Here is a 27,517-nt window from a genome sequence, read left to right as displayed (position 1 = left end):
TGGTGTCAATTGGCCAGAGCTCCACTGGAGTCAATGAGCCAGATCCCAGATGGTGTCAACCAACGAAGCCTGAGCTGCAGTGGAACGATGTTGATTTTTCACTAGCTGAGGATCTGGTGCCAAGTTTTACTTTTCTGTTGGAAGCTTCATTTTAGACCCCCCTCCCCCCCTTCACAACGACGCACACGCACACATAAATCTCCAGTTAAACCCCCTTTTGCCTTCAAATGTCTTTTAACCAAAGCTGAGCGGGGTCGGGTGCCGTGATGTGGCTCAGACACGCCATAGTTGCTCATCAGCGTTTGGACAATTCTTGTACCACCGCTGGGCCACATCTTATCCACCAAGCCACTGAGCCTGCAGAGGATGTTGCTGACCCGAGGCTCTCAGAAGGACTTTCCCCCTCGGGACTCAGTGCTGCACTCACCATCTTTCCTCAGCTTTTGTCAGTTCCAGCCAATGGGACTCTCTCGGCAGCAGGAGCCAGACCAGTGTTGACAAAGTGTAAGAACAAGGCTACGCTCCCATGTTAGGATATAGATATTCAGGCCTGTCTGCGAAGGCCTATACTTTAAGAATGTAGGTGTATTCTTATCACTTAGCTAGTTATAGAGCTACACAACAAGAATTAAAATCACAGTCTGCCTGTGTAAGGGCCTTTTCTCACTGACAGTCTGAGGCCCTTTTCTTAAGCTAAGGCCTTTGGCTAAGCAGGAGGACAGCCATAAGCTGGGAAATGTATGGTTACAGCCTCACATTTCAAACTACACCTCTAGCCCGATAGAACACAAATTTGGATATAACGTGGTAAAGCAGCGCTCGGGGGGGGGGGCTGCGCACTCCGGCGGATCAAAGCGAGTTCGATATAACGCGGTTTCACCTAGAACGCGGTAAGATTTTTTGGCTCCCCGAGGACAGCGTTATATCGGGGTAGAGGTATAGTACACTGAAATAAAGCAACGTGGGGCAATTAGAAAGGTGATTCGATTTATCACCTCCAGAGAAAGGGAAGAGCCTAGAAGATTTAAAGAAAACTTAGTTTGATAGCATCCTGTCTGGCAAGAACTCATCAATAGCTGGGATGTGAAATCCTCATTTCTGTGTTGTTCTATCACTGTAGTCCCCACTTCTCTCTTGTTTGTCTGTATAATCTCTGTCTGGTTCTGTGATTGTTTCTGTCTGCTGTATAATTAATTTTGTTGGGTGTAAACCAATTAAGGTGGTGGGATATAATTGTTTAGATAATCATGTTACAATAGGTTAGGATTTGTTAATCATTTTACTGAAATTTAACTGTTTAAGGTATAGCTAAGCAGAACTCAAGTTTTACTATGTAGTCTGCAGTCAATCAGGAAGTGTGTGTGTGGGGGGGGGAGAATTGGAATAATGTTTTGCTAAGGGGGGGAATAGGAACAGGAACACAGGCAAGGCTCTGTGGTGTCAGAGCTGGGAAGGGGGACTGTGATGGTGCGGGACTCACCCCTGTGGCACTCACCCCTGTGGCACCTCCTGCTGGTCATCTCTGGGAATTAGCTCTTCCAGCCTCCGGAGCGCCCTCTGCAGGCCGGTGTCCCACTGCCGCTGGCCCCCCATGTCCCTCCCAGGACCCAGTGACCCTTGTCTTTGGGGTGCTGCCCCCTGGCAATACCTCCACAGTCTCAGGGTCTCCCCACCCAGGGGAAACCCCCAACCCTCTATCCCCACCTTGCCTCAGTCGTGGGCTACTGCCAGTCACCATCTAGCCCCCGCTCACTGGGGCAGACTGCAGTGTAAAAGCCACTCCTCATCGACAAGGGGGGTTTGGACCTGCTGCCTCTGCCTACCCTTGGGCTGCCCCTCTGCAACCCCAGTACCTAAATGGCTGCAGGTCTGGCTTGGGGACACTAGCAAAGCTGTGGAGTAGATCAGCAAGGCAGAGAAATCCCCCGCCAATGGCTGTCCTAGGGCCCAGGCTCACGCGCCAGTCTGCAAAGCGCCCCTTCCGCCTTGCTGCCCCTCAATGCCCACCTCCCCAGCGATCATCTGCACCGCGTTCTCCCTCTCTGGCCCAGGCCCCGGGGCCTCTCGCCCGCTGCCCCATGCAGCTGTGTGCAAGGAAACCGAGTTGCTGTTTCACACCAAGGCACAGCCCACGGCCTCTGGGCCAGGCCTTGAGTGTCTGCCAAAAAGAGGCAGCTGGTGGGGAGGAGGGGAGCAAGGAAAGGGTGTGTGGGCCTCAGGGCTGGCTCCAGGCACCAGCTAAAGAAGCAGGTGTTTGGGGCGGCACTCCGGCCGCTATTGGGGCAGCACGTCCGGGTCTTCAGCGGGAATTCGGCGGCGGGTCCCTCTTGGAGCGAAGGACCAGCCGCAGAATTGCTGCCGAAGAGTGGAGCGGTGTGATCGCACTGCCGCGGCTTTTTTTTTGCCACTTGGGGTGGCAGAAAACCTGGAGCCGGCCCTGATGGGGGCCTCACTCTGGAGACATTACTGAGCAGAAGATCTGCTCCCCAGGACTCCTCTTTTACCCATGCTCAGCACAGAGAAGGGCAGAATGTTGCTAGTTATCCACATCCCTTTAGGGATCAGCCACCCCCCCTTTGGGGCGTAACCCCTCCACAGGCAGAGCCCAGGGCACACTGTGCTTGAGGTGAGCGGAGAGCTGGGGCACTGCCCTAGTGGGGAGGGTCAGAGCAAGGCAGCGGAGAACTGAGCCCTGAGGCTGCAACATCACACCACGTTCCCATCTCCCTCCCCCCCCCTGCAGGAGCCCCCCCCTCCCCTCCCTCCATCCTCCCCTCCCCACCAGCTGACATCAGCAAAGGGCTGCCAGATGCCTCCCCACCCTCTGCCTCCCAGCCCCACAGCTCTAGGTCTTCCTGCTCCAGGCCTGGCTGCTCCAAACTGCAACTCTTTCAGTTTTGCTCTGGCACGGGACCTCTTCAGCCTAGGGAAACTCCTCGGCTGGAAGCACCAAGGCAGGCTGAGTTTGCAGCCGTCAGGGAATCCCCTTTTCTCTGCGTCCCAGCCACAGGCAGGTTTCGACTGGCCTGTGACGGGGGCTGGAAATTCCAAGGGCTGACACCAGCCTATTTTCATCTGCTTTCCAGGGGATGGTGCTGCGGGGAACTTTCTGAAAGCATTTGTGGGAGGGCTGATGAGGGTGGGCGGGCAGGGGAGTGTGTGGGTGTGTGTTTTGGGGGTGCAGAGGTGGTTGTGTTTGGCTGGGGAACTTTTCAAGGGTAGGTTTCTCTTCCTCTTTTGTGGGGAGGGTAAGTCAGATGATAACTCTGGTGATTTAGCTCACGGCTCGCACAGAGGCCTCGCCTCCACGAAGGCCATTGGACAATCTAAGAGTTCCTCTTTATTTATTTTTTTTTTTGGTGCACATTTAAAAATCAGAGACTTCCTGGAAAAGGAACCTCACTGGGGAAAGAGTCAAGTCAGCGTTTGGGAGAGGGAGGAGCCGGGAGAGGGCATAAAGAAGAGCAGGGGCCGCGTCCCATTGAAGGAATCTTGGCTCCAGGACGGCACAGCCATGGTGCCTTGGCTCTGGGCTCTGCTGATGGCAGCTGGGGCGGGCGCCTTGGAGCCCGGCTTCCAAGCTTGCAAGAGGTCCCTGAACGTAAGCGTGCTGGAGGTGCTGCCAGGCGGGGGCTGGGACAACCTGCGCAATGTGGAGGTGGGGCGAGTGATGAGCCTCAACTACTCGCAATGCCGCACCACGGAGGACGGCGAGTACCTGCTGCCGGATGAGGTGGAGGTGGTGCCGCTCCGGGAGAGCAGGGTGGAGGTGCACGCCGAGCTGATCGAGAACTGGCTCTCCTACACCGACGCCTTTGCCCGCTCCATCAATGCCGAGGCCTCCTTCCTGGGCGTCCTCAATGGCAAGTTCTCTTCCGGGTGCCAGGAGACGAAGACCCACAATGTCTACGACCAGACGGTCACCACCCGGGTGCAAGTGCGGCACCACATCTACTCGGTGAAGGCCCAGCCCGCCTTCACCCTCCACCCCAGCTTCCGGCACCAGCTCCTGGCCATCGGCAACCAGCTGGAGAACAACCAGAGCCAGATGGCCACGTACCTCGCTGAGCTGCTGGTGCTGAACTATGGCACCCACGTCCTGACCAGGCTGGAGGCCGGAGCCAGCCTGATCCAGGAGGACCAGGTCAAACTGACCTTCCTGCAGGACAAGGTGGCCGAGAAGGCGAGCATCACCGCCTCGGCCTCCGCCACCTTCTTCGGCAAGGTCAACGTGGGGATCGGCGCCGCCGCGCAGGTCCAAGACGAGCTGACCAAGAGCTATATGGAGAACACGGTGGACTCGCGCATCGAGAGCCGGGGCAGCGTGCCCTTCTACCCGGGCATCACGCTCCAGAAGTGGCAGGAAGGGATCCCCAACCACCTGGTGGCCATCGGCAAGGCCGGCCTGCCCCTGCCCTTCTTCATCAGCCCGGAGGCCCTGCCAGAGCTGCCGGCACCCACAGCCAAGAGGGTGGCAGCCGTGGTGGACAAGGCCATTCATCTTTATTACGCCATCAACACCCACCCGGGTTGCGTCAAGGCCGACGCCAGCAACTTCAACTTCCAGGCCAACGTGGATGACGGCTCATGCCTGGGGGCCAGCACCAACTTCACCTTCGGGGGTGTCTTCCAGAAATGTCGCGGGGTGTCAGGCCTGGATGGGGAGGAGATGTGCCAGCCGTACCGCACCCAGAACCCGCTGACCGGGGGCTTCTCCTGCCCGGCCGGCTTCACACCCGTCCCACTACACAGTGAGGAGCGCACGGCCAGCAAGCCCCAAGCCGAGTGCCACGAGGAGTGCCACTCCTGCTGGCTCTTCTTCTCCTGCTGCCATAAAGAGTGCGGCGTCCGCTACTACTCCACCACGGTGCGCTTCACGGCCCACTGGTGCGCCGCCACCGGCCCTGTGCCCCAGGGCTCCGGCTTCCTCTTCGGGGGGCTGTACAGCGCCGGGGAGGAGAACCCGCTCACCGGGGCCCGCGCCTGCCCGTCCTACTTCTACCCGCTCTCGCTCTTCGACGGGCTGAAGGTGTGCGTGAGTGACGACTACGAGATGGGCGCCCGCTTCGGCCTGCCCTTCGGCGGCTTCTTCAGCTGCCAGGCCGGCAACCCCTTGGCCGGGCCCCTGAAGGGACAGAGCCCTGGCATCCTCCAGGATTTCTTCTACCAAGACTCCGACACCGCCTACCCCATGAAGTGCCCCCAGGGGTACAGCCAGCACAAAGCCTATCTGAGCGACGGCTGCCAGATCCTCTATTGCCTTCAGGCTGGGAGCCTCTTTGCCCAACAGCTGGCTCCCATCAAGCTCCCGCCCTTCCTCCGCCAGCCGTCCCCCAATGCCAGCATGGCCGAGACCATCCTGGTACTGGGGGAGGGCAGCCAGGCCTGGGTGAAGCTGCAGGGCAGTGGACACTGGCGGTCAGCCAACGTCACCGATGAGAGGGAGATGGCCCAACTTTTCCAGGCTCAGTCCAGCGCGGGGCCCACGGGGGGCGCTGTGGCTGGCATCTCAGTGGCTGTGACGCTTGTCCTGGCGGCGGCTATTGCGGGGGCTGTCTATGGCACCCGGAGGTACAAGAGCAGGGGGTACCAGGAGGTACAACCCCCAAGCCGTCTGGTGGAAGAGCAAGAGAGCTACGGATCCACCACAAGGTCTCTTGGGACTAGTTCAGCCTGAGAGCCCGGGAACTGGGTCAAGGACTCTCCCTGGGGTGAGTTCTGAATGGCTCACACCGCCTGGGTGAGGGGTACGGGGCGTGGCAAGGCTGGGGGAGCAGTAGCTTTTAATCACATGACTGCATTAGTGTTGCAGGCTGCACTCAGGCAGCTCTTTGATGCACCCGGGGACGGTAATGGCACCTTTAAGAGAAGCCCCATCTGTCTAGAACAGCCCTAGGAACCCCCTATCAACTGGAAGGGAGTTCCTATGCTTAGCCAAAGGGGGGCACTGTTCCACCCACCAATGGGGACAAAGGAAAGTAGGCGTCTGGCAGTAAGAAAATCTACCTCTTAAAGGGGAAGGGGCCACAGGTACATATGGATCCGAGGATTGCCAACCCCCCCAGGTTCAAAAATCATGAGATTGATTAAAATAATGTTTTGAGGGATTTGTTATTAAATGTTATTAAAAAGGTTATTAAAAAAAGGAAAGCTGTGAATCTCTGGTGGGGACTCTTGGGCCTGCAGGAGCTGGGCCTTGCTGAACGTACTAAATAGCGTAATGAAACCGGTGAGCGTTGGCCATGCGGGGATCCCGCCTGCCCCCACCAGCCCAGAACAGCCTCTAGGGGATTCTGAGCCTGGCCAGAGACCTTCACCCCAGCTCAAAACTTCACCATCTCTCTTGGGGCTGCCGGGCTGCCCAGCAGCTGCTCACAAGCCTCTGCTGTGGGGCAGGGCGGAGCCTGCAGACCCTTACAGCAATGCTGAGGTTCCAGATGGAGGAAAAGTGGGTGGATTTGGCAGCTGGGGGGAGATGGTGGGGGATCAGGGTTACTTGTCAGTGGTTTGCAGGAAGATTGGGACAGTGCTGGGGAGAGGAGGGGGTTAGGGGCTGTGATGGAGGTTGCATTTTGGGTGGTGGGGAACAGAAGGATTTTCAGTTGCTTGCTGATAACCGGAGGAGGTAATGGCGGGGCAGGGGGAGTGGGAGTGGCCAGTAACAGAAGAGCCAGCAGCTTGGGGCAGATGGGAACCAGCTATGGTGGCTTAAAAGAGGGAGTTTGCAACAGGGGATGATGGGAGACGTGGGCCCTGCTGGGGGGCAAGTTAGCGAGCCTGAGGAGCAAGGTGCCCAACTGCAGCACTCTAAGGGTTAATGTTCCAGGCTCACCCAACCGAGCAGTTTCAGGGCTTTCGTTTCAGTTCTTTCTCTTCCTTTTATGTTTGGTTGTTTTCTCTTGTGTGTGGGCAGCAGGGACACAGGGATGCTGTGGTGTAATGTGGGGGTGGGAACAGCTCAAAGCTAATTACATTGCCATACACCTGCCTTTATACCTCTTCCCCAACAGAGCAGAACATGTGTGTCTCTCTCAAACCCGTCCTTGGGTCATGCACGGTTGGTTTTTTGCTAACCAAACATATGGCTGTGTCCCTTTAAATTACTGCCCCCCCTGGCTAAGGGAGGGTCTGACAGAATCATAGAATATCAGGGTTAGAAGGGACCTCAGGAGGTCATCTAGCCCAACCCGCTGTTCAAAGCAGGACCAATCCCCAGACAGATTTTTGCCCCAGATCCATAAATGGCCCCCTCAAGGATTGAACTCACAACCCTGGGTTTAGTAGGCCAATGCGCAAACCACTGAGCTATCCCTCCCTGACAGAGGCCTGGTCCACAAGCAGGCAGCACAGGTCCTGCCAAACCCTATCCAGGAGGCAGCACAGGCTAGTGGTTAGTGCTGAGACGCAGGAGTTTGCTTCTGGTGCCAGCTCTGAGTTGCTCACCAGCCTCGACTGCTAACCTCTGTGCCTCAGTTTCCCCCCTTAACCATGGGGTGATACTTGGACAGGGCTGTGAGGCAGATTCACTCCTTGTATTTGTAAAGTGTTTTGAGAGGTTACACTGCAGAAATATTTGTCTTTTCCCCGGCACGCACCAGGGCAGTGATCCTGGGGCAGTGCAACCCCTGGGAATATGGCTCAGGGTGGAAAAGTTTAGGAACCACTGTTCTAGGCTGAACATTCTGCATTCCCAGGTGTAGACAGGAGACATGGAGGGCTAAGGCAGGCCCAGCACTCCGGTCCAGGGGAGGTAATGAGACCCGCTCACCTGTATTTCCCCCACCTTCCTTTCCCCAAGCCACCAAAAGTTTCGTTTGGTACGTTCCATGTCTTATTTCCTCACTATGAAACAACTGACAGCAATGATCTCCCCAAACTGCACTAAACATTTCAACTGCTGCTAAGTCCAAAATATTGTGTGTGTCGAAAAAAACTAAACAAACCCCCAGACAAACAAAAGAGTACTCTGTCTCTAACAAAAATTGGTAAAGCAACGTTTTTGGGAGTGAAAAAGCAAAATCATGATATGCCATTTAGGTTCAATTTCTTTCTGAATCTGTTTGTTACATTCAGGAAGAAATAAGAAAACCTTCTACAGGCCAAAACAAATCACTCCAAGATCCCCTCTAGGAGAAGCAGAGATCGTGAGTGAGATTGTAAAATGACAGAGCGCCGAGTTTCATGGGTCAGTATTAAAATATCTCCAGGCACAGTTACAGATTAAATTATTCCTTCCAATTTTTCAAAAGCAAAAAGCCCAAAACCAGTCAGATCCAGACCATCTCACGTGTCAAAATATTTCATAGAACAGTTCAACCACATAGTGCAAACCCAGCCATGGTAGAAGGATAGCGGTTAAAGATGAGAGGAGGAGAGTGGGTGAGTGAATGTGTGGCAGGGTGGTATGGTCTGTTTTACCTCTTTGTAGAAAAACACGTTGTAAGGGATGAAAACTAGAGAAAACTCTATGTTAGAGACATAGATTTAAAGGGCTGAAAGGGCTGTTTTTCCATATAAAGAAACAACGCAAAGTTTATATTTCTGCTTGTGTTTTACCTTCCAAATATCAGGATCAAAGTTGTGTGCCTGGTTGGGCAGGATAGCTGGAAGGAAGGCGCAGGTTTGGATTTCCAGCTCTCAGCCCTCAGTTGAAGTTATTTTTAACAGAGCTCTTCTCTCCTACCTGTTCACAAAGCGCTTGAGTTAAATGCATGCTTAAAAAGAAACCCCCCCAGTCTGAATAAAAGTCCCTTCTTTTTGTGCTTAATCTGGATCTCTCATGCCAGATCCTACCCCTGTTCTCCATCCGTTCAAGGAGGCAGTCAGGAAAAGCGGGGCAAACAAAACAGAACACACTTTTTCAAGCCTTCTCTATACATTGGGAGGCTGCTCTTGCCCTGTCTCCAGAGCAGATGCAGGAGGGGGTGTGTGGCCCCAAAGCAGCTAGATCAATCAGTCCAGTCTTGTGGGTCACATGGTTAAGAGGCAGGACAGGTGGGCAGATCTCAGCTCCCCTCCTGTGGCTGATGCAAGCTTCTTGTGTGACCTTGCCCAATTCCATGCCTCAGTTTCCCCACTTGGAAAATGGGGATCAGGGTCTGGAAAGGGCTTAAGGTCCTAGCCAGACAGGTCTCACGGTTCAGCAAGCCAGCTCCTGCAGCATCTTCGGCCACCTGCCTTGCATCAGGCAGATAGGGTCTGCTCTTACTTGACTTCCATGGGTTTTATTCTGCTGCCCATCACCATAGCATCTGGGCATCATGTCAAACCACCAGCAACAGCGCAGGCCCTAGTGGGTTTCATGGAGTATCTGGTGGAGCGGCACATGGCCCCCAGCTCAGGAGCGCCACCGGTCTTGGGCCCCGTCTCCCTTCTTAAGCAGGAGCCGTTACTTCCTGGTTAGCTCTCCAAGCGCCAACACACTGGTTGAATGCAGCCAAGGCTAGGAGGGGCGGGAGAGGAGACCCCAACTTCCATGGTCAGGGTGGGGGGGCAGTGAGATGAAGGCCCTTGTCTGGCCTGCTTCCCTTAAGAGCTCAGCCTCCAGTAGCAAGACCATCAAATAGAGCTACTGTAATCTCAGGGCAGGGGACACGTGGTGCTAGGTGGGAACTCGGTGATGGCCTCAAACCATGTGGGAGGTGGGTAGGACGACTCCCCGCAGCAGCTCCGGGTTCCTCCCCAGTCATCTATCCTCCTCCCTCTGTGTCAGACAACCCCCCTCCCCCATCTCCCTCTGACTGCCTTGGAAGACTGTCCCCCCTCCCCCTCCCCGCAGAGATTTCATTCCCCTCACTCCTATCTGCTCACGCCCACCTCCCCAGTGCTAGGGATCAGCCGTGGGGCAGAGGGGGACCCGGGCTGGGACATGGGGGGGATCCCTGCAGCAGCCCTGCCTCCTTTTCCCCCCAGGGCAGCCCCTGCCCCCACCCCAGAGCTGCTCTGGGCTCCAGCCGCTTCACAGCTCCCTCCCCACAGCAAGCAAGTGGGGCCTTCAGCTTCTAAGCTGAGAAGTGGGAGTTGGGAGCCGCCTCCTGTCCCCCTCTCGCCACACACGTACCCTTCCCCCACCTTCCCTCAACCCCCCTGCCCTCTGCTGAGCCACCCCAGAGCCAGAGCCAGCCCACCTTCCTCTCCAAAGAGGAGGGGGGAATGGATAGAGCAGGCACAGCAGGGATTTGAGCCCCCCCCCCCTCCCCCATCTGGCCATTCCCACCTCTTGCCACAGCAGCCCATTAGCCCTTATGGCGCTGGCCAGTGGCTGCTTGATGCCTGCCCCTCCCCTCCCCTCCCCTCCCCCCCCCCAAAGAGCCAGCTGGCTTGCAGAGCCAGCAGGGGTGGTTTGGGAATAGGTTCCTTCTATGGCCCAGCTGGCCACGTTGTCTGGGGGAGGCTGAGCAGGATGCATGCCTGTGCCAAAGCCTAGACTCGACCCTTGGGTGGGAGAGCACCTTCCTCCCCACCCCCAGCTCCTGGCTTGTTGAAGGGAGGGGGGGATCTGCCCCAGTGGCAGGCGGCCTCATTCCTTCTGGGCCTGGCCCCCACGGGCAGTGCCAGAGCCCCGGCTGTGCTTGGCAACCTGGCGCAGGTCTCGCACGGACCGCACAGTCCAGTGAGCCAGCTCCTGCAGCACCTTCAGCCCCCGCAGCTTCATCTCGAACAAGCTGCGACGGGCCGGGTCCTCGGGGCCGGCTGCCTCCCAGGCTGGCCTGCTGTGACCCAGCAGCGCCAGCAACTCCTCCAGCTGGTAGGCCAGGGCCGCCACCTGCAGCAGGACGGCCTGGATGGAGGCGTGGAAGTCCGTGTCCAGCGGGGTCAGGTGAGACCTCTGCTCTTCCAGGACCTCGCCCAGCAGCGCCTGGAATGCCCGGTACGCCTGCAGGTTGGCGCCCAACTGCTCGGCCATCGTCAGCTCGCCCCCTTGCTCCATGGCTGCAACTGGCACGCCATCCACCGAGTCCAGGCTGATGGTCCTGTCCAGCCCCTGCCTCTCCACCTGAGGGGGGAGGTTCAGTTACAGAAAGATCAGCCCCCCACTCTCCCCTATTAGCCCCACCCACTCCCCTCCCTTCTCCATCTAATCATCTCCCCTTCTCCCACGCCATCACCCCAAATCCACCCACTCCACTTCACCAGCCCCCGCAGCCAAACCCAATCACTCGCTCCCTTTCTTGATAACCAGAATCCATGCCAGGGAGAAGAGAAATCCCAGTGTCACTGAGACAGACTGTACCCCACATTCACCCTTTTAACAAGACTATGATAAATTCTGTACAAAGTATGCCTTGTGACGTATCATTCAAAAACTCATAATCTGCTGAACATTATTGTCAGAGTAAAATGTGTGGCAACATTGTATGTAAAGTTATAAGATTCTACTGCGTAACATTGCTGTGATATGTTCCAGAGTTAGAAAGGCAGGCCCAAACCAGTTCTTCAGAGACAGACACACTGGCACCCCAGCCATGTATCAGCATGATCAATTGGACAATCACCTAGTTAAATGGCCATTCTGTGGCAGGAAGAAGGGTGTGAGCGAGAACTTTACATATTGACAATAGGACAACTGGGAGCTTCTGTGTAAACAGACTGCCTGTTGCCTGAACCCCAGTTAAAGGTAATCCTCCAAACGGGGAGAAGGGTATAAGAATGGAGGACACACACAACACAAATCACTTCTCTCCCCCCCATCTCTACTCAGGACAGCTACAAAGCTTGAAAGACAAAGGAAACATCTTTGAACTGGGGCAGGGGTCCTGGCTAGGAGGCTTTTCAGCCAATCCAGACTGCTGTAAGCTTATACTGAGAAAAATCTTTGGTTTTTAAGCTCACTTCGCTTGTTAGGTATAAGCTGGTGTTTTATCTTTTTTCCCCTTGGAAACCAATTCTGACTTCTATGCCTCATTACTTGTAATCACTGAAAATCTCACTCTTTCTGTAAAAAGCAACAAAGAGTCCTGTGGCACCTTATAGACTAACAGATGTATTGGAGCATAAGCTTTCTGTAGTTAATAAACTTGTTTTATCTAAACCGGTGTTGTTTGGATTGAAGTGTTTGGGAACATCCACTTGAGATAGCAGGGTCTGTGCATATCATTGTCCATTGATGAAATGACGGCCTTTCTATGAGCTTGTATCATCAGTGGGTGCTGGGCTGTACAAGATGTACAGACTCCAAGGAGACAACTTTTGTGGGAGAAGGGATCGCTCAGTGGTTTGAGCGTTGGTCTGCTAAACCCAGGGGGGTGAGTTCAATCCTTGAGGGGGCCATTTAGGGAACTGGAGTAAAAATCTGCCTGGGGATTGGTCCTGCTTTGAGCAGGGGGTTGGACTAGATGACCTCCTGAGGTCCCATCCAACCCTGATATTCTATGATTCTACATTTCTGGGGAAAGGTCTGCGAATGGTGTTGCCCTGTATGTAATTCATGAGTGGCTGACCAGATCATTCATGTAATACAGCTGGGGGTGATTTTGCATGCTAAAGACGGTGTGTGAACAGACCTGGAGTGGCGGTTCTCACAGCAAAGCAGTGTAAAAGGCACCCCAGGCTGGAATATTGAGGGGACAACTGTCCAGCAGTCCAAATTGTAGCCTGGGGAATGTCAGTCACTTATCACTCACAGGCCAGGGAAGGAAGGGGAAGCTTTATTATGAACCAGATTGCTACGGTCACGGCCCTGGGCCTTGGCTGCTCCACATTGTCTGAACAATGGAGAAATGAGCAAGGAGATGACAAGAGCTTGCACAATTGTTGCTGGCGAACCCATCAGAAGGGACAGGGTAGCCTAGCCTCTGCTGTTTTGGGTTAGCCTCAGTCAGCCCTTAGCTGGGACAGCTAGGAGGTAGCTACCAGCCAGTGTTGTGTCCCCCTCTGTCCCTGATCCACAGAGGAGATGGGTCTGCTACAGTCTCCACCTCCCGAGGCTGGTTCTTTAGCTGAAGATGCAGCAGGTCACGCGTTTAGCTCTGGAAGTCCCTGTTTCAAGCCCCTGTTGTCAGCAAAAACAGTAGCCCGCCCCTAGGTGCTGCCTAGGGCAGTACTGGCCATACATACAGGGTAGGGGCCTCTGAAAAAAGTTTGTGGGGGTGATGCTGGATAATCAACTGAAGATGAGCTCCCAGGGTGATGCTGTGGCCACAAGAGGTAATGCAATACTAAGATGCACAAATGGGACTCTCGAGGAGAGAGTATTTGACACTGGTACAATCACTGCTGGAATACCGTGTCCGGTGCCAGAGCCCACAATTCAAGAGGGATGTTGATACATTGGAGAGGGATTAGAGAAGAGCCAAGAGAACGATGAAGGGATTGGAAAACCTGCCTTACCGTGAGAGACTCCAGGAGCAAAATCGATTGAGCTGAACAAAAAGAAGGTTAAGGAGTGACTTGATCACAGTCTAGAAGTACCCACCTGGGGAACAAATATTAAATAATGGGCTCTTAACTCTAGCAGCGAAAGGTCTAACACACTCCACTGGCTGCAAGTTGAAGCTAGACAAATTCAGGCTGAAAATAAGGAGTATGTTTTTACTGATGAGAGTAATTACCCATTGGAACAATTAACCCAGGGTTATGGTGGATTCTCCATCACCGACAGTTTTAAAATCAAGACGGGATGTTTTTCTCAAAGCTCTGCTCCAGGAATGACTTCGGGGCAGTCTTCCTGCCTGTGTTTTGCAGGAGTCCGACTCAGTGATCACAATGGTCCCTTCCAGGGGTGGAATCTATGAACGTAGGGGTCACTCCTCTCCGAAACAAGCCCCAAACTAATGGAAAAGCAAAACGGCAGGAGCTCTGCAGGAGTTGCCCTCTAGAGCTGGCTAGAAAATCCCCCTGGAAAGCTTCCTGATGAAAAGTCAGGAGCATTCAAGGAAGGGGCGAGGATTGGGGGAATTTACAGCAGAGCTTTTCCAGAGCTTGGCACCCCGTGCTCCCTGGGCTCCTGGGATAGTGCCAGCCCACATCACCCATGTGCTGGTGGAAAGAGGATTCAGGACCTGACTCAGATTCCATGAACCATCAGCTCCATTTCTTTCTCTAGCAGCGCCCACAAGGGTGACACCAGGCCTGAGGCACCTTGAGCACACCCACCTTCCCCCCAACCAAGCTCTAGCATCTGTTGAGACAAACCCAAGGTCCTTCCCCTCCCCCCATCAAACTTCCCACTGCATTTTGGGGTGAAGGGCAGGAACTTTAACCCATACCCTGCCTGAATTCCCACACCGCCCAAAGATGTATGTTCCCTCCCACTGATGGGTCAATTGGAGACCGTTTCAACTGCTGCACAGGGGGAACGTGTTACATGTCCTCTCTGTCCCTGATCCAGAGGGTGCGGGTGAGGCTGTAGCAATCTTTATCTCGCTAGTTCAATCCCCAGAAGGGTGTGCATGCTCTCAAGCATGAGTCATGTTCTACCTTAGAGGTGGCTGTTTCTCTGCTTCAGGGGTGATAGAAAGGAACAGAACCTGCACTAGAGGTGCAGTAGGACAAAGGAGAAGAGCCTGGATTCTCTGCAACAGGTGGAAGAGACATTGGTTACTCATCTCCCTACCAACAGGGAGAGGGGGAAAAGCACAGGAGGAATTCAGTCTACCCTACCTTCATGAGGCTGCACAAGGACCCTTTTACTCACCTGGCAAGTTCCATCCACTGGCTGAGCTGATTGACTGAATACCCCCACCCCTCCCCACGCTCTTTATAAACCTGTACCCAACATGCATCCGTATCAAATATGGGAAGATGCACCCAAACCCAAGGCAGGGAGGTCAAACTAGAGCCACCCCCTTTGCTTTTAAAGGCAGTGTTGGTGACAGAGCAAGGTGCCACCGTACTTGGCTGCCAGGCGAGATGTCGCAGCTCAGGGATGGGCCTGGGAGGAGGAGACTCACATAGGACTCCAGGAGGCTGGCCACGTCGGAGCGGATCTTCCTGGCTAGGAGGATGACGCGGCTGCAGAGGTTGTGGTGTTGGAGGGTCACAGGGGATTGCTCGGCCGAAGCCATCACGCCAGCCGGCTGTCCCAGATGCAGAGAGCAGCTGAGCCAGAGCGATCACACGGGGCTGCGCCACGGCCAAGCCAGAAAAATCCCTTGCTCAGCTCGCACATTCCAGCTCTAGAGAGCATTAGCCACTCACGCGCCTCTCTCCCCCAGAGGCCTGGGGAAGAGACTGAACATGTCTGCCATGGAGGTCGACAAAGGCAGATTTTTCATCTCTTACCATGTCCCTCCTCCATGCGCCTTCAAGTTGCCTGGCCCAGAATCAGTCTCCCAGTCACTCCACCCTTCCTCCCCCACAGCTCTAGTCCACTCATCTGCGGCTACATCTGTCCCTCACAACTTGTATGAGGGGTAGTCTATTTTTTGTGAAGGTCCAAATTTCTTGGTCAAGGTCCAAACTCCAGAGAAAAGAATAAAAGATAAGTAAATAAAAAGATTTTGGAGTCTGTTCAAAAGCACCTGGCGATTGGGATTTGGCCCACGGTCCTATTGACTATCCCTGTTGTATACAGTTGCCAAATGGGTGTCCTGATCATCCCCCACTGAGATGAGACACAAAGCCTGATACGATCCGTTATTTCCCGCATCCTCCCTGTTCTGTCTGGGAAGTTCTCGCTCTTTTCTTTCGTGCTGAGCCAGGTCTAGTGCCCCATAACCCTCTTTTCCCAGACCTGGAGTCATTTCACTAGCTAATGTTAAGCAACGACAAATCACAGCCAGATAAATGAATATAAGAAAATAAGCATGCATGCTGCATCCACACTTGAATTTTCTTGTCCGGCAAAGGTGATCCGATCAACAGCCAGAGACTGCAACCATTCCACAGGGGCCAAGATTTGCAAAAACAGGTGTCTAAATAAGTGACTTGATTTTCCAAAATGCTGAGCACCCTATAACTTGGCACAGCAGTCCACGGGAGCCAGTGGCTCAAGCCATCCCTTTTAGGCTGGTTTTAAAATCTTGGCCAGCACTCTCTACTAGGTTCGTCTACTGAGCCCGTCATCGCAGAGAGGCAAGGGATGTTTTCTATCACCATGGGCCGGCTTCTCTCCCCTTTCCCCTTGAGTTGAGACTGGAGAGAGCACCACTCACATTGCGGGAGCTCAGGCCCCGAGCCCCCAGCGGAGAACTCGCAAATCCAGGACCGCATGCGCAACTGTTTCTGCACACCGTCAGTTTATCTGGACCCAAATATGCACTTGGAAAGATGTGGCTCTCTCCTGAGATTCAAAGGGTCCCAATGCTTTTAGTGGTGACTGTGTCCTTCTAGGCAGAAGACAGCCCTTGCACACTCACGTCACCAAACGGCAGACAGCTCAACCTGATTTCCAGACTTTTGACCACGATCCAAACTGGTGACGCGAAGGGAAAAAGCCCCATCCAGCAGGCAGGATACTAGTGCCATCCATCCTTACCACCCACATCCCTGCTTATCTGCAGTCCTCTGGGAATTTAATACGGCATTTACCCTGCTCAAATGTAACTGAAAATAATGGCTCCCACCCTGCTTATATATGACCATGCCCTTCCCCTGTGCTCCCAGCATAATCCACTACAACCACAGCAGACAAGCTGCATGCACCAAGACAAACAACTTTTATTGTGTTTTCCTTTATACATTTATTTTGGTTATGTCTTACCCAGATTACGAGAAAACGAGTTGAAAAGCAGAGTATCCCTTTATTACGTTTTACATTACCCTTTCCCCAACTTGGGTTCAGGTAGCGACCTGGGCTCCCCCTCGCCCTGTGGGACAAGACTTCTAGCAATCAAAGGTTTGTCAGCTTATGCATCTCCTCTCCCCAGCTTTTGTTCCACACGAGAGGGGTGTGCCAATGCAACAGCTGTGTTGCCACCTGGTGGCTACTGCAGGTAGTGCTGCTAAGCAGTATAAAGTTTAACCCCCCCCTCCCCCCATTGGCAGGTTTCATGCTAATCCAGGTTGTCCCCCCTGCCTCCCCACCCTGTCCCAGGAGCTGAAGGATGCCCAGCCAGCTTTCAGGAAGCATCAATGCCAGATGGAGTGGCAGCAGAGTGACACAGCGGGCGGCTGATGCCCCATGCACAAAGCAAAAGCCCCTCTGCACAACTCCCATGCAAGCTTAACCTTGATGGTGGGACGCGAAGAGGCAACTCCAACTGCGGAGAATGCAGCTTACATGGGGAGTTCCCACACTGACCACTAAAAGGAAGGGGTGGGGGAGTGATGTTAAGTCAGTCACCACAAACCAGCCTACGTGAAAGGGGAAAAGGAAGCACCCTAAGCCCAGCTCCCCAATGTGCTCCCGCCGCCGGAGAAAAAATAAATACATGGGGGGAAAAAAATACAAAAATGTTTATTGCAAACTACTACAATAATTTATTGAAGCAAACTGCATGCGAGTGGTGGGAGAGACACGGAGGGGGAGAAGCAGCAGGAAGGCATTGAGTGTCAGTTTTCGTTTTTTAAACCCGAGGCTGGAAGTTACACAGGTCTCTCCTGCCCTGGAGGTTAGAAGGCTGTGTTTAAGGACAGAAACAATTGGATGAGACCAAAGGGGGGAGGGAGGAAGGAAGGTTAAACCAGAAAAGTGTGTGGGATGACGGCAAGGAAGTGACAGGGATAGGAAGGACTTCAGAGCCGAATTCCCCACTCATTGCTGCCTGCTGGAAATGGGAGAAACTTTCCCTCTACTGGAGAAGTTGAACAGCCCACATCCTTATTTCCCAGGCGAGGTGACTGGGCTGCATCACTCTGCAGGCAAGTCATGGGGCAGTCTCCACAGCAGGCTGTCTAGCTATTGCACCACCCCAGAGTGAGATTTCTACCCAACAGCATTTTAGTGCCATCCTTAGAAATAAAAGGAAATTGATAAGGCAAAGTTCTCCTTTTTAGTGTTCCCTGGAAGGCCCGGTCTGCATCAGACTTCAAACCACGTGACGGAGGCTTTCCACAGAGCTCCTGCAGAACTGGTCTGTAGCAGTGTCTGGCTGGCTGACCAGCCAGCCAAAACTAACCTGCACCACAATCGCTTTTAATCATGCAAGGTCAGGACCTAGACTAGAAGAGTTTTAAACACAGGTGTCAGGAGATGGCCACAGCCGTCCTGGCCAGCAAAGCCACATATCTAGGACTAGTTGAAAGCTTTCCATCAACACTGGTTTTGAGCAAATTTTATTTAATTCAATTATCTGCAGAAAATTTCAGCTTCCTGCCCAAAAGCCAAAATCTTCAATTTGGAAATGTTAAAACGGTTCTGATGTTTATAACTGAAATGAGACATTTCAACATTCCAAATGAAAGTTAGGTGTGTCTCATTTCAACATTAAAGCACATCTTCCTGAGCTGCTGCTGCTGGGAGTTGTAGCTCCGATGCCTTAAGCCCCCATTCCATTCTTAACAACTTATGTTCTCAGCTGGACTACATCTCCCATGATGCACCACAACCATGTGATTAGATGACACAACCAATCTATCAGAAAGAGGGAAGAACATGGTGCATCCCGGAAGATGCAGTCTGACCAGGGAGCCCACCCCATAGGGTGACCTGCAGCAGCTCAGGTAAACACAGTTTAATGTTGAACTGATCCAAATTGAAGTGAATTGTTTCACAATATGTTTGACAAATGTGGGTCGACCTGACCAGAAACCAGACATTTTGCTGTGATTTTCCCAAAAGATTTCAGCGGTCAGCCTGTTTCCAGTTTTTAGACAAAAGTTAAAAACATTCTGTGGTAAATTTCCAATGAAAATGAAATTCTTCTAGTTTGTCAAACTTTTCCGCAGAAAAATTCCATTTTCCAACCAGCTCTACAACAAACAAGTTTTGCTGGCTCGGTGTTTAAACAGGGTATTGTAACTTCCTCCTGAACCACATGGACACAAGCAAACAGATTATTCCTCGCTTTTTCCAAAAAGCAAACCAATGTAAGGTCACTGCACGAAGTTTCTGACAATGGACAGAGCAAAGATCTGCGCTCAAGACTTAAGATACATTATGTCCTAAACCTTTCTGTGGTGTCTTAATCACTAAGCTATGCATGCCCATCTCTCGCTCGCAGGCAAAACCACACCACCATGTCTCACAGAAACTAGGAACGTTTGCGAAAGCTGGCCTTGTAAGGAGCATGTGTAGGGGGAACACACTCCATGCTCTGTCCCCAGGGGTGTCCATGCAGGGAGAGAAGTTGCCATTCCCGCAACCAGATGTCAGTCAGTCTGCCTGCCTCTATTCAAATCATGAGCCCAGTCTCTTCCCCCCATAGCTGTATCTCTTTCAGGAAAGGAGAGGCAGAATTGGATGGGGAACGCGGTATCCTGCACCACTTAGTTATACATCTGTCACAAGACTGGAACAAGTTCCTTGGCTATCAGTGCTAATCCTTCCAATGGCAGGGAGTGAGGATGAATCAGTGAGAAAAAAAGGGTTAATGCAAGGAGCTTGGAATAAACTGGGGAGGGAGAGAGAACGCTATATAAGTTGTTTCTGCAGTTCAGAGCCCTAAACTAAGCTATTCATCCCCCACTGCCTACCCCACCCCAAAGCAAACAATTGCTCCAAAACTCCACAATGCAAATGGAGTTCCTCCCATGGGGTCTGTCACACTGCCCTGTTTACAACCAGCTACTCAGCTTCCGTAGTGCTTTCTTCACCCTGATTCTCTTTGTGGTGGGGATCAGTCCTAGCAGCTGCTGCTCCAGCACGGCTAACCCCTAGGAGTTCCACTGATGTCAAGGAGCCCACTTTGGAATAGCCCAACCCCCCGCAAATGTAATTAAAAACACCAGACCCTCTGATCAATAAATAAGGACTTTTGTTACCACCACACAAAAACGAAACATGTTCAAAGTGCAAATGACGGTCACCAATCGGAGCCTTCTCACTGCCTCTCCCACCCAGGGCTCTCGTACAGAGCGACGCCCCAGCATCTCAGCAAGCGAGCACCATCTGAGCGCCAGGGCCTGCCCTCTACTTCCCATCAGTGACAGAGGGGAAGGGTGCGAGAGGGGGGACAGGTGCTGTTTTACAGCTCACCCTGCTGAGGGGCCCTAAAGTGCCAAGCCAAACTCCCAGACCCAGGAGGAAGAAGACAAGACTGCAAGGATCAGAATGCAGCAATGCATAGACGTTGGGCAGAGGGAGTCTTAAGAACGAGAAGCTGTTCCAGAGCCCAAACTCTTTCAAGTTTGCAAACAGGGATTTGTTGAGGAGCAGGGAAGGCGCCTGGGTTTGGGGTGAGTGAGGGCCTCTGGCTGCTTCCCTTCACTCGGAGAATTCCTTTGCTCCGTCTCGCTCTAGTAACTGCAGCATCCCCTTTCTGAAAAGGGGCAGTAGGACAGAGAAGGGGTCAGGAAGCGGGGGGTGCTGTGATCCACGCTGGAGGGGAGCAGGCCCTTCGTTTATTTACTAGTATTTTAAATTTGTTTAACTTCTCTCTTTTTTAATAAGTTTCTCCATTTTTTTTTAAATACAAAGTCCGAGCTGTCCCAACAACCACGTGCTCCCTGCCTGCTAAGGTCCGGTAGAGTCAGAATCTTCAATCAGAACCTCTGTGGTGGCTCCCAGAATCTCCGTGTTCATGACCAGCCCTTCCGTGCTCCCGCTGCTACCGCCGCCAACGAAGATCTTGCCATCGGCCATCAGGCTCATGCGCTCAGCCCCACTGCAGTACGCCTTTGGCATCCCGTCAGGGTTCAGCAGTAGGCACTCGCCAGGGGCAGTGCTTCCCAGGGGGTCAGGGAGGAGGGGAAGGCCCTGGCCATCGGTGGGTGGGGCAATGGACTCTGGACTAGTGCTCAGGATGTCGGTGCTGGTGATTAGGGCGCCTGCATTGGCAGCTAGTGCTTCAGCAATAAGCACCTCTGGGTGGCTCTTGGCCTTATGTGCCACCACGCTGTCCTTCTTCTCAAACTTCTTGCCACAAATGTTGCAGGAGAACTGGTAGAAAGAGTCTGCGTCATGCTTTTTCATGTGCCAGTTCAGAGAGGCCTTCTGCCGGCAGGTGAAGCCGCAGATCTCACACCTGGGGAGTGGGAGGGAAAAAAAAAAAAAAAAAAGAGGTCAGTAGGGGAACATGGACACAAAGAAGGCGATGCAACAGAGAATGCAGGCATATGAAGGCCAGACACAGAATTGCAGACCGGCGCACGAGGCAGAGTCAGCTGTGGCCAGGGAAATGTGGCCAGTTGAAGGAGGTAGAGGCATATTTCAAAAGGCAAGGCAAGGCAAAGCAGGAGTACTCACTGTAAAGGCTTCTCGCCCGTGTGGATCATCCGGTGCACTGCCAAGTTGTGGGAACTCTTAAATGCCCGGGCACAGTATTCACAGATATAATCCCTTTGATCTGTAAAGCAGCAGACACATCTCAGCTTAACACCTGCATCTGGATCAGAACCACATTCTTGGGTTGAAAGTCCACTCATCTGAAAGTTGCCCTAAGACCCCACTTTTAATTTTGAAGGTTCCTGGGTGAAGCTTCCTGAAAGCGAGGCAGCAATTTAAGAGTTAAGAACTGTCTGATCCCACCAGGACTAATGAAGGAGGAAGCATCCCAGAATGCTCAACAGCAAGCCCTGTGGTTTATTAAAGGTAGAGCTGATGGGCTCGAAAGGGAATCCTGACCAATCCCACATGCTTGACAAGGTGAAGCCTGATACGAGCATCTTAAATGTGGAGAAAACAGGATGACACTGTTGCAAAAAGGCAACCTGTATGCCAAATAAAATAATGCTCCAGTACAAACCCAAAGGCTTATTTCCACCTACTCGCACTGTCTAATGGGTGTGCGTGAGCAATTAGGCAGTAGTCCCAGCAGGAAGGGAATAACCACCAGTCATCTGCGCTACCTAGGTTAGACTCTTCCTCACCTCGGGAGAGGTGAGTGTTTTCCCCTCTCCAACCATCCATGGGATGATGGGTTGGATTCAAGTCTCCCCACCTCCCCCAGTACCTGTGTGGTGTTTGGCATGCCGTAGCAGCTGCTTCTGGAGCCGGAAGAGCCGTCCACAGGAGGGATGGGGACACACATATTTCTTCTTCAGCAGATGCTGGTATTTGATGTGATGCTAGGAAAGATGACGAAAAAGTTACAAACCTTCTCCCTGGCTGACTAAAGGAACTGCTGAAAATCAGATCCCAGGTGACAAGTTAAGCAACGTGACAGACCATAAGGGCTACAATCAACCTCCTTGTGCATTGCAGGAGAGCTAACAGGATGCAATTACACCAGACTCTGAGATCTGATGAAAAGCAGAAATACAGGTGAAGAGGCACATATGGTACAGTTACAACGGGGCTGGGCTTAGCGTCATTACTTGTTACTGGCTAGTAACAACACCTAGCTCTTCTTTAGTGCTTTTCATCAGTAGATCTCAAAGCACTTTACAAAAGGAGGTCAGCATATTATCCCCATTTTACAGATGGGGAAACAGACACAGGGAGGGAAAGTGACTTGCCCAAGGTCACCCAGTGGGCCTCTTCCAGAGCTAGGAACAGAACCCAAAACTCCTGCGTCCCAGTCCAGTGCACCACCTTCTAAACCAGTGCCTCCCTTACCAAACTGCATTAAAAAGGAACACTGCAGTGAAAGAGTGGCAGCTCCTTGACCCCAGATCCAAATGAGTGGAAGAGCCTGACTGACCTGCAAATAGCGAGGGTGGGCGAGGACTGTGCCACAGCCTTCCATCTCACAGCGTACATACTGTATTGGAGGCTTCTTCCTAAGAAGTACATGGGAGAGTAATGCACAGGGAGGTTAGATGGAAAATATGAAATAGATGCAGTATAGATTAAACAAGAAAGCCATTGCAGCTCACCAATAATGTGGAAGTGACGAGGTCACCAGATCAACTGTCTTGTGAGTCAGCACATTTCAACTTGTGCTCTCCCCTGTAACTCTCCACCCCTAGGACTGCTCGTGGGTTTTAGCCACATGTGCTCATCACCCAAGAGATGACAATGACAGAGCGCCTGTAGCCTTATCATTGGCTTCTGCTATGCTACCAACCAACTCAAAATGACCTGATTGCAAGAATCCATCATGGTGGTTTTAGAGTGAGCTACAATTATTTCTAAACTATGCCCAATAAAAACTTGTATGAAGTAGCTGGTTCTTAGGGGGTTAAGCTCCTCCATACAAGAAATGGAAAGGATGAAAATCTACAGTAAGGAAGGTGGAGAAAAGGTAAGTCACACTCACCTTCTTTTAGGCAGCCGTGGGCTCTTGTCATCTTTTCTCCTCCTTCCCCTCCTGTGATAGGATTACAGAGATAGAATTAAAAATTATGCTCCTTTGCAAGGCATAAGAGCACAACTGAGATGGAATAGGGAAGCCTTCTCCACATCAGCAATCCAGAGCACGGCTCTGGGTCATGGGAGAAATCCACCATTTCAACGCCTGAGAAAGTCCCAGTCGGGGGGAGCAGGGAATAGCTTCCACAGACCTGATCTAAGCCCACGAAGGTCAATGAGAGTCTCTGCACTTACCTCCATAGCCTTTGGATCAGGGTCACATAGAGTACATGACCTCAGATAACCAGCATCCATCCAAACATTAATACACATGTTGCAGCCCCCAGCATGCTACACTAGAGGAACTCCAAGTGATGGGGGGTTTTCTTTCAGTGGGAATGTGCCACTCACATAGGGATGTTCCTCCATAAGAACTATTAACAAGAACTTTGGTTTTTGTATTCTTATAGACTCATAGACTTTAAGGTCAGAAGGGACCATTATGGTCATCTAGTCTGACCTCCCGCATGATGCAGGCCACAAAAGCTGGCCCACCCAATTTCCCTTATCTCAGCTGTTGAAGTCTCCAGATCGTGATTTGAAGACTTCAAGTCGCAGAGAATCCTCCAGCTTGAGACCCCTACCCTATGCTGCGGAGGAAGGCAAAAAACCTCCAGGGCCTCTGCCAATTTACCCTGAAGGAAAATTCCTTCCCGACCCCAAATATGGCGATCAGTAGAACCCCGAGCATACAGGCAAGATTCTCCAGCCGGACCCACATTTTACCAGCGATGGCACGTTATTGCCTAATTGACTAAAATCACGTTATCCCATCAAACCAAACTTATGCCACAAGAGGGTGCCAAACCCACTAATCCAGCTATGCTCAGTCCGTGTAGCTAGCTTCTGTACCCACTGCTCTGGATCTCAAGCAGAATGAAGGGTTGAAAAATCAAAAAAGGTCCTCGGGAAATTGTGCTTTTTCATCTACTGTTTTTCCCTGCAGCCAAGTATTCATGTCATATAGATCAATTATTTGTTGCGTAACATCCAGAGGCCATCAAGATGATAAATACCGTACAAACACATACAAAAGACTTTGCTTGTACCAAAGAGCTCACAGAGAATCTTTAAAACATATACTAGTAGTCACAAAACATTTCTGTATAGTGAAAAAGAATCAGACTCATAGGGTTGGAAGGGACCTCAGGAGGTCATCTAGTCCAACCCCCTGCTCCAAGCAGGACCAATCCCCAGACAGATTTTTACCCCAGTTCCTTAAATGGCTCCCTCAAGGATTGAACTCACAACCCTGGGTTTAGCAGACCAATGCTCAAACCACTGAGCTATCCCTGTTAACACACAAGCACCACAGAGAACCAAAGAAAGCGGAGCCCACACTGACAGCGATGAGGGGTATGGCATAATAGAAGAGGTCGCTCTGATGTGACAGTATCTGGGACAGTCAAGCTTCTCAATGACACTATCAAGTTTGCTCAGTTTATAGGATGTGTTTTTGACTGTCCAGAAAACAAGTTGGGATCGGAAAGTTAAGTTATGTCCCTTTTGGCTCATATATAAGCACAAGAGCTTCTGCACTCAGTGAATGTTAATAGTCAAGCTAATACAGAAGCCAGCTCACTCTCCATTGCTATCTGCTTTGCCCAGCTAACAGGCATAACAAAAATAGCAAAAACCTCATGTCAGAAAAGCAATCAGGTATGACTTGGACACACGAAGATTTGGAATAAGACAGCTCTTTTGTTAAAAAGATATATGAAAGGATTGATATGATGCATGTCATAAGAATCTTTTCAACTCTAATGGTGTTTTGTTGCTTTTTTCTCAGCGCTCTCTAGTTTGCAATATCGAGCACTCAAGAATTGAACACCGTAGCCCATGTGATTGTCCAACTGTGATGAAGTAGGTTTTATTCACCTTGTTATGTTGTATGTGAGTCTTACTGTCCTATACTAATACCGTGTGTACCTTAGTTTCCCTGTGTACTGCACTGATACTTCAGTGGTGGGAATTGTGTGTGTGTGATTTTTGCTGAGCCCCTCAGGGCAGGTGAGGCTGCCCAGCTGTTTGCACCTATGTAACCTGAGACCCAGGAGGGGGATGCAACCAGGTGACATCTTTTGCCCAGGAAGTGAGAAAGAAGGAGGAGGAGCAACAAGGGGGGGTGTTGGGAGGTCGGATCGCTGGAAGCTGGTAATCTGCGTGGGGGGACTGGAAGAGGGGGAGTCCAGGGCATCTGGCCCAGGATTCTCAAGATGAACTTGGCTGAAAGTCACTGACTTCTGTAATAGCATGCTCTGTTCTATGCTGTGTTCCTGTCGACTAATAAACCTTCTGTTTTACCAGCTGGCTGAGAGTCATGTCTGACTGCAGAGTTGGGGTGCAGGGCCCTCTAGCTTCCCCAGAAGCCCTGCCTGTGCAGACTCGCTGCCGGAAGCACACGATGTGGAAGGGGATGCTGAATGCTCGGAGGTCAGACCCAGGAGACAGTATGTTCAGAGACTGGCTTCATACGGAGTAGTTCCAGAGCATTGACCTGGTGACTCCGTGACACCAACACACATCCAGACACAAAAAGCTTTAAGTGTGGTTCTGCTCTGAAGAATAATTGTATAAAAAACTTATGCAACAGACCTGCCTAAAGTAACTTGTTACTTCTGTTAACACTGCAACACAAATACATTTATAGCAGAGAGATGGATCCTTTCCTGGCTCACAAAGCAGAATCGTTAACAACACTATTTGCTGAATTTTTATTGTTGGCGATATGTGAGCTAGTAAGAACCCACAGGGACTCTTAGATCTCAAAATGAGCTCACAAGAATGGTATAATTTTAATTCCTCAAACTGAGCATGTTTGATCTGGAGTCACTGAAGACATCAGGGAGCCCCACAAAGCCAGGGTTTAGAAGAGTTACTTTTCTGAGGACTACTGCACTTTAATATTAGAGTTGCAGAAATATAATCAACTACAGCTGAAGAACAGATACCACAGTTGGGGACTGAACTCCACATACAGCTGATTTTTTGGCAGTGCAGTCCAGCAGAGCGAGACCTGCTCTTCTCCCTCTCCCATCCAGAAGTTCTCTCGAGATTAAAATGCCCCTTTTTACCTCATGCTAGAGTGAGGCCTTGACTTAGACCAGCAGATCCCAAACTTTATTGGTTCGTGCACCACCTTCTTAAATTGTTGGGAAGTGAACTGATGGAACACTATGATCGCATACCTCCAGTGGCAAATGCACCCCAGTTTGGAAACCCCTGAACCTAGATCAGAGGTTTTCAACCTGTGGTCTGTGGACCCCTGGGAGGCTGCAGACTATGTCAATTTCTAAAGGGGTCTGCACTTCCATTTGACTTTTTTAGGGGTCTGCAAATGAAAAAAGGTTGAAAACCACAGCCGTAGATGCATCCCAGCTGATTTCTCTCAGTTGCTAAAGAGAAGAGCTTCTTAATGTTTAGCTCAAGAAGCCACAGGGCAATGAAAACAATTCTTGAAGCTTTTGAGGTTCCACACAGAATGCTTGCAAGTTACTTTTATGTTTGCTTTTTTAAACAGGATCCTGCCTGCTTGTTGCAAAATTTTATTTGCCTCAAGACAATTTGGAAAAGTCTAGACAAACAATGCGTGGCAAGAAGGGGTGTAAATCTCCAGCGTACCAGGCTTCTGAGCACTAACTGGCCATACAGACCCAGGTGCCATTTACTAAAAGTTCCCTAGTGCATTCTGATTTACCCCACTTTGAAACTGGAGTCACTCAAAGTGCACTAGAACTGTTAGTGCATTGCAGCAGGGTCCCTACAGCTGACTAGTGCAAAGAAGATTTATACCCTAGCTTGATGCGAACTATTTGTTTGTCTAGGGCAGTGGTTTTCAATCTTTTTTCCATTTGCGGACCCCTAAAAAATTTAGGCCATGAATACTGCGTGCAGTTCTGGTTGCCCCAACTTGAAAATGATACATTAGAAATGGAAAAGGTGCAGAGAAAAGCAACAAAAATGATTAAGGGTATGGCACAGCTTCCGTGTGAAGAAAATTTAAAAAGACTGGGACTATTCAGCTATGATAGAGGTCTGTGAAACCATGGTGTGGAGAAGGTGAATAAGGAAATGTTATTTACCCCTTCACAAGAACCAGGGATCACCTAATGAAATTCATAGACAGCAGGTATAAAACAAACAAAAGGAAGCACTTCTTCACATAACACACCATCAACCTGTGGAACTTGTTCCGGGGATGTTGTGAAGGCCAAAAGTATAACTGGATTAAAAAAAATTAGATCA

General features: G+C 51.5%; 3 protein-coding genes across 4 annotated transcripts in view; 1 reads left to right on the top strand and 2 right to left on the bottom strand.

Moving 5' to 3' along the window:
* The first annotated feature begins 3,451 nt into the window (after positions 1 to 3,451).
* LOC112114536 (macrophage-expressed gene 1 protein-like) lies at positions 3,452 to 5,815 on the top strand. Its single transcript, XM_024211305.3, has one exon. The coding sequence runs from the start codon at positions 3,515 to 3,517 to the stop codon at positions 5,675 to 5,677; it is 2,163 nt and encodes a 720-aa protein (XP_024067073.2). The 5' UTR covers positions 3,452 to 3,514; the 3' UTR covers positions 5,678 to 5,815.
* A 4,704-nt stretch (positions 5,816 to 10,519) lies between these two features.
* CNTF (ciliary neurotrophic factor) lies at positions 10,520 to 15,005 on the bottom strand. Its single transcript, XM_024211340.2, has 2 exons — positions 14,892 to 15,005; positions 10,520 to 10,996 (listed from the first exon to the last, which is right to left on the bottom strand). The coding sequence occupies exons 1-2, from the start codon at positions 15,003 to 15,005 to the stop codon at positions 10,520 to 10,522; spliced, it is 591 nt and encodes a 196-aa protein (XP_024067108.2).
* A 2,315-nt stretch (positions 15,006 to 17,320) lies between these two features.
* The window catches only part of ZFP91 (ZFP91 zinc finger protein), a 29,732-nt gene continuing 19,535 nt past the window's right edge, over positions 17,321 to 27,517 (bottom strand). For both annotated transcript variants that reach the window (XM_026661035.2, XM_024211297.2), the window contains 5 exons: positions 23,181 to 23,231; positions 22,623 to 22,701; positions 21,933 to 22,047; positions 21,227 to 21,326; positions 17,321 to 21,005 (listed from right to left, as the gene is read on the bottom strand). In XM_026661035.2, the coding sequence (XP_026516820.1) occupies positions 20,495 to 21,005; positions 21,227 to 21,326; positions 21,933 to 22,047; positions 22,623 to 22,701; positions 23,181 to 23,231 (856 nt within the window). In that variant the 3' untranslated portion in view covers positions 17,321 to 20,494. The remainder of the gene's footprint in view (positions 21,006 to 21,226; positions 21,327 to 21,932; positions 22,048 to 22,622; positions 22,702 to 23,180; positions 23,232 to 27,517) is intronic.

Source organism: Terrapene carolina, unplaced genomic scaffold, assembly GCF_002925995.2.
Source record: "Terrapene carolina triunguis isolate 2854851 unplaced genomic scaffold, T_m_triunguis-2.0 Scaffold926, whole genome shotgun sequence".
NCBI classification, from domain to species: Eukaryota; Metazoa; Chordata; order Testudines; family Emydidae; genus Terrapene; species Terrapene triunguis.
Note: the sequence above shows the minus strand (reverse complement) of the source record. Positions and strands in the feature narration are given on the sequence as shown.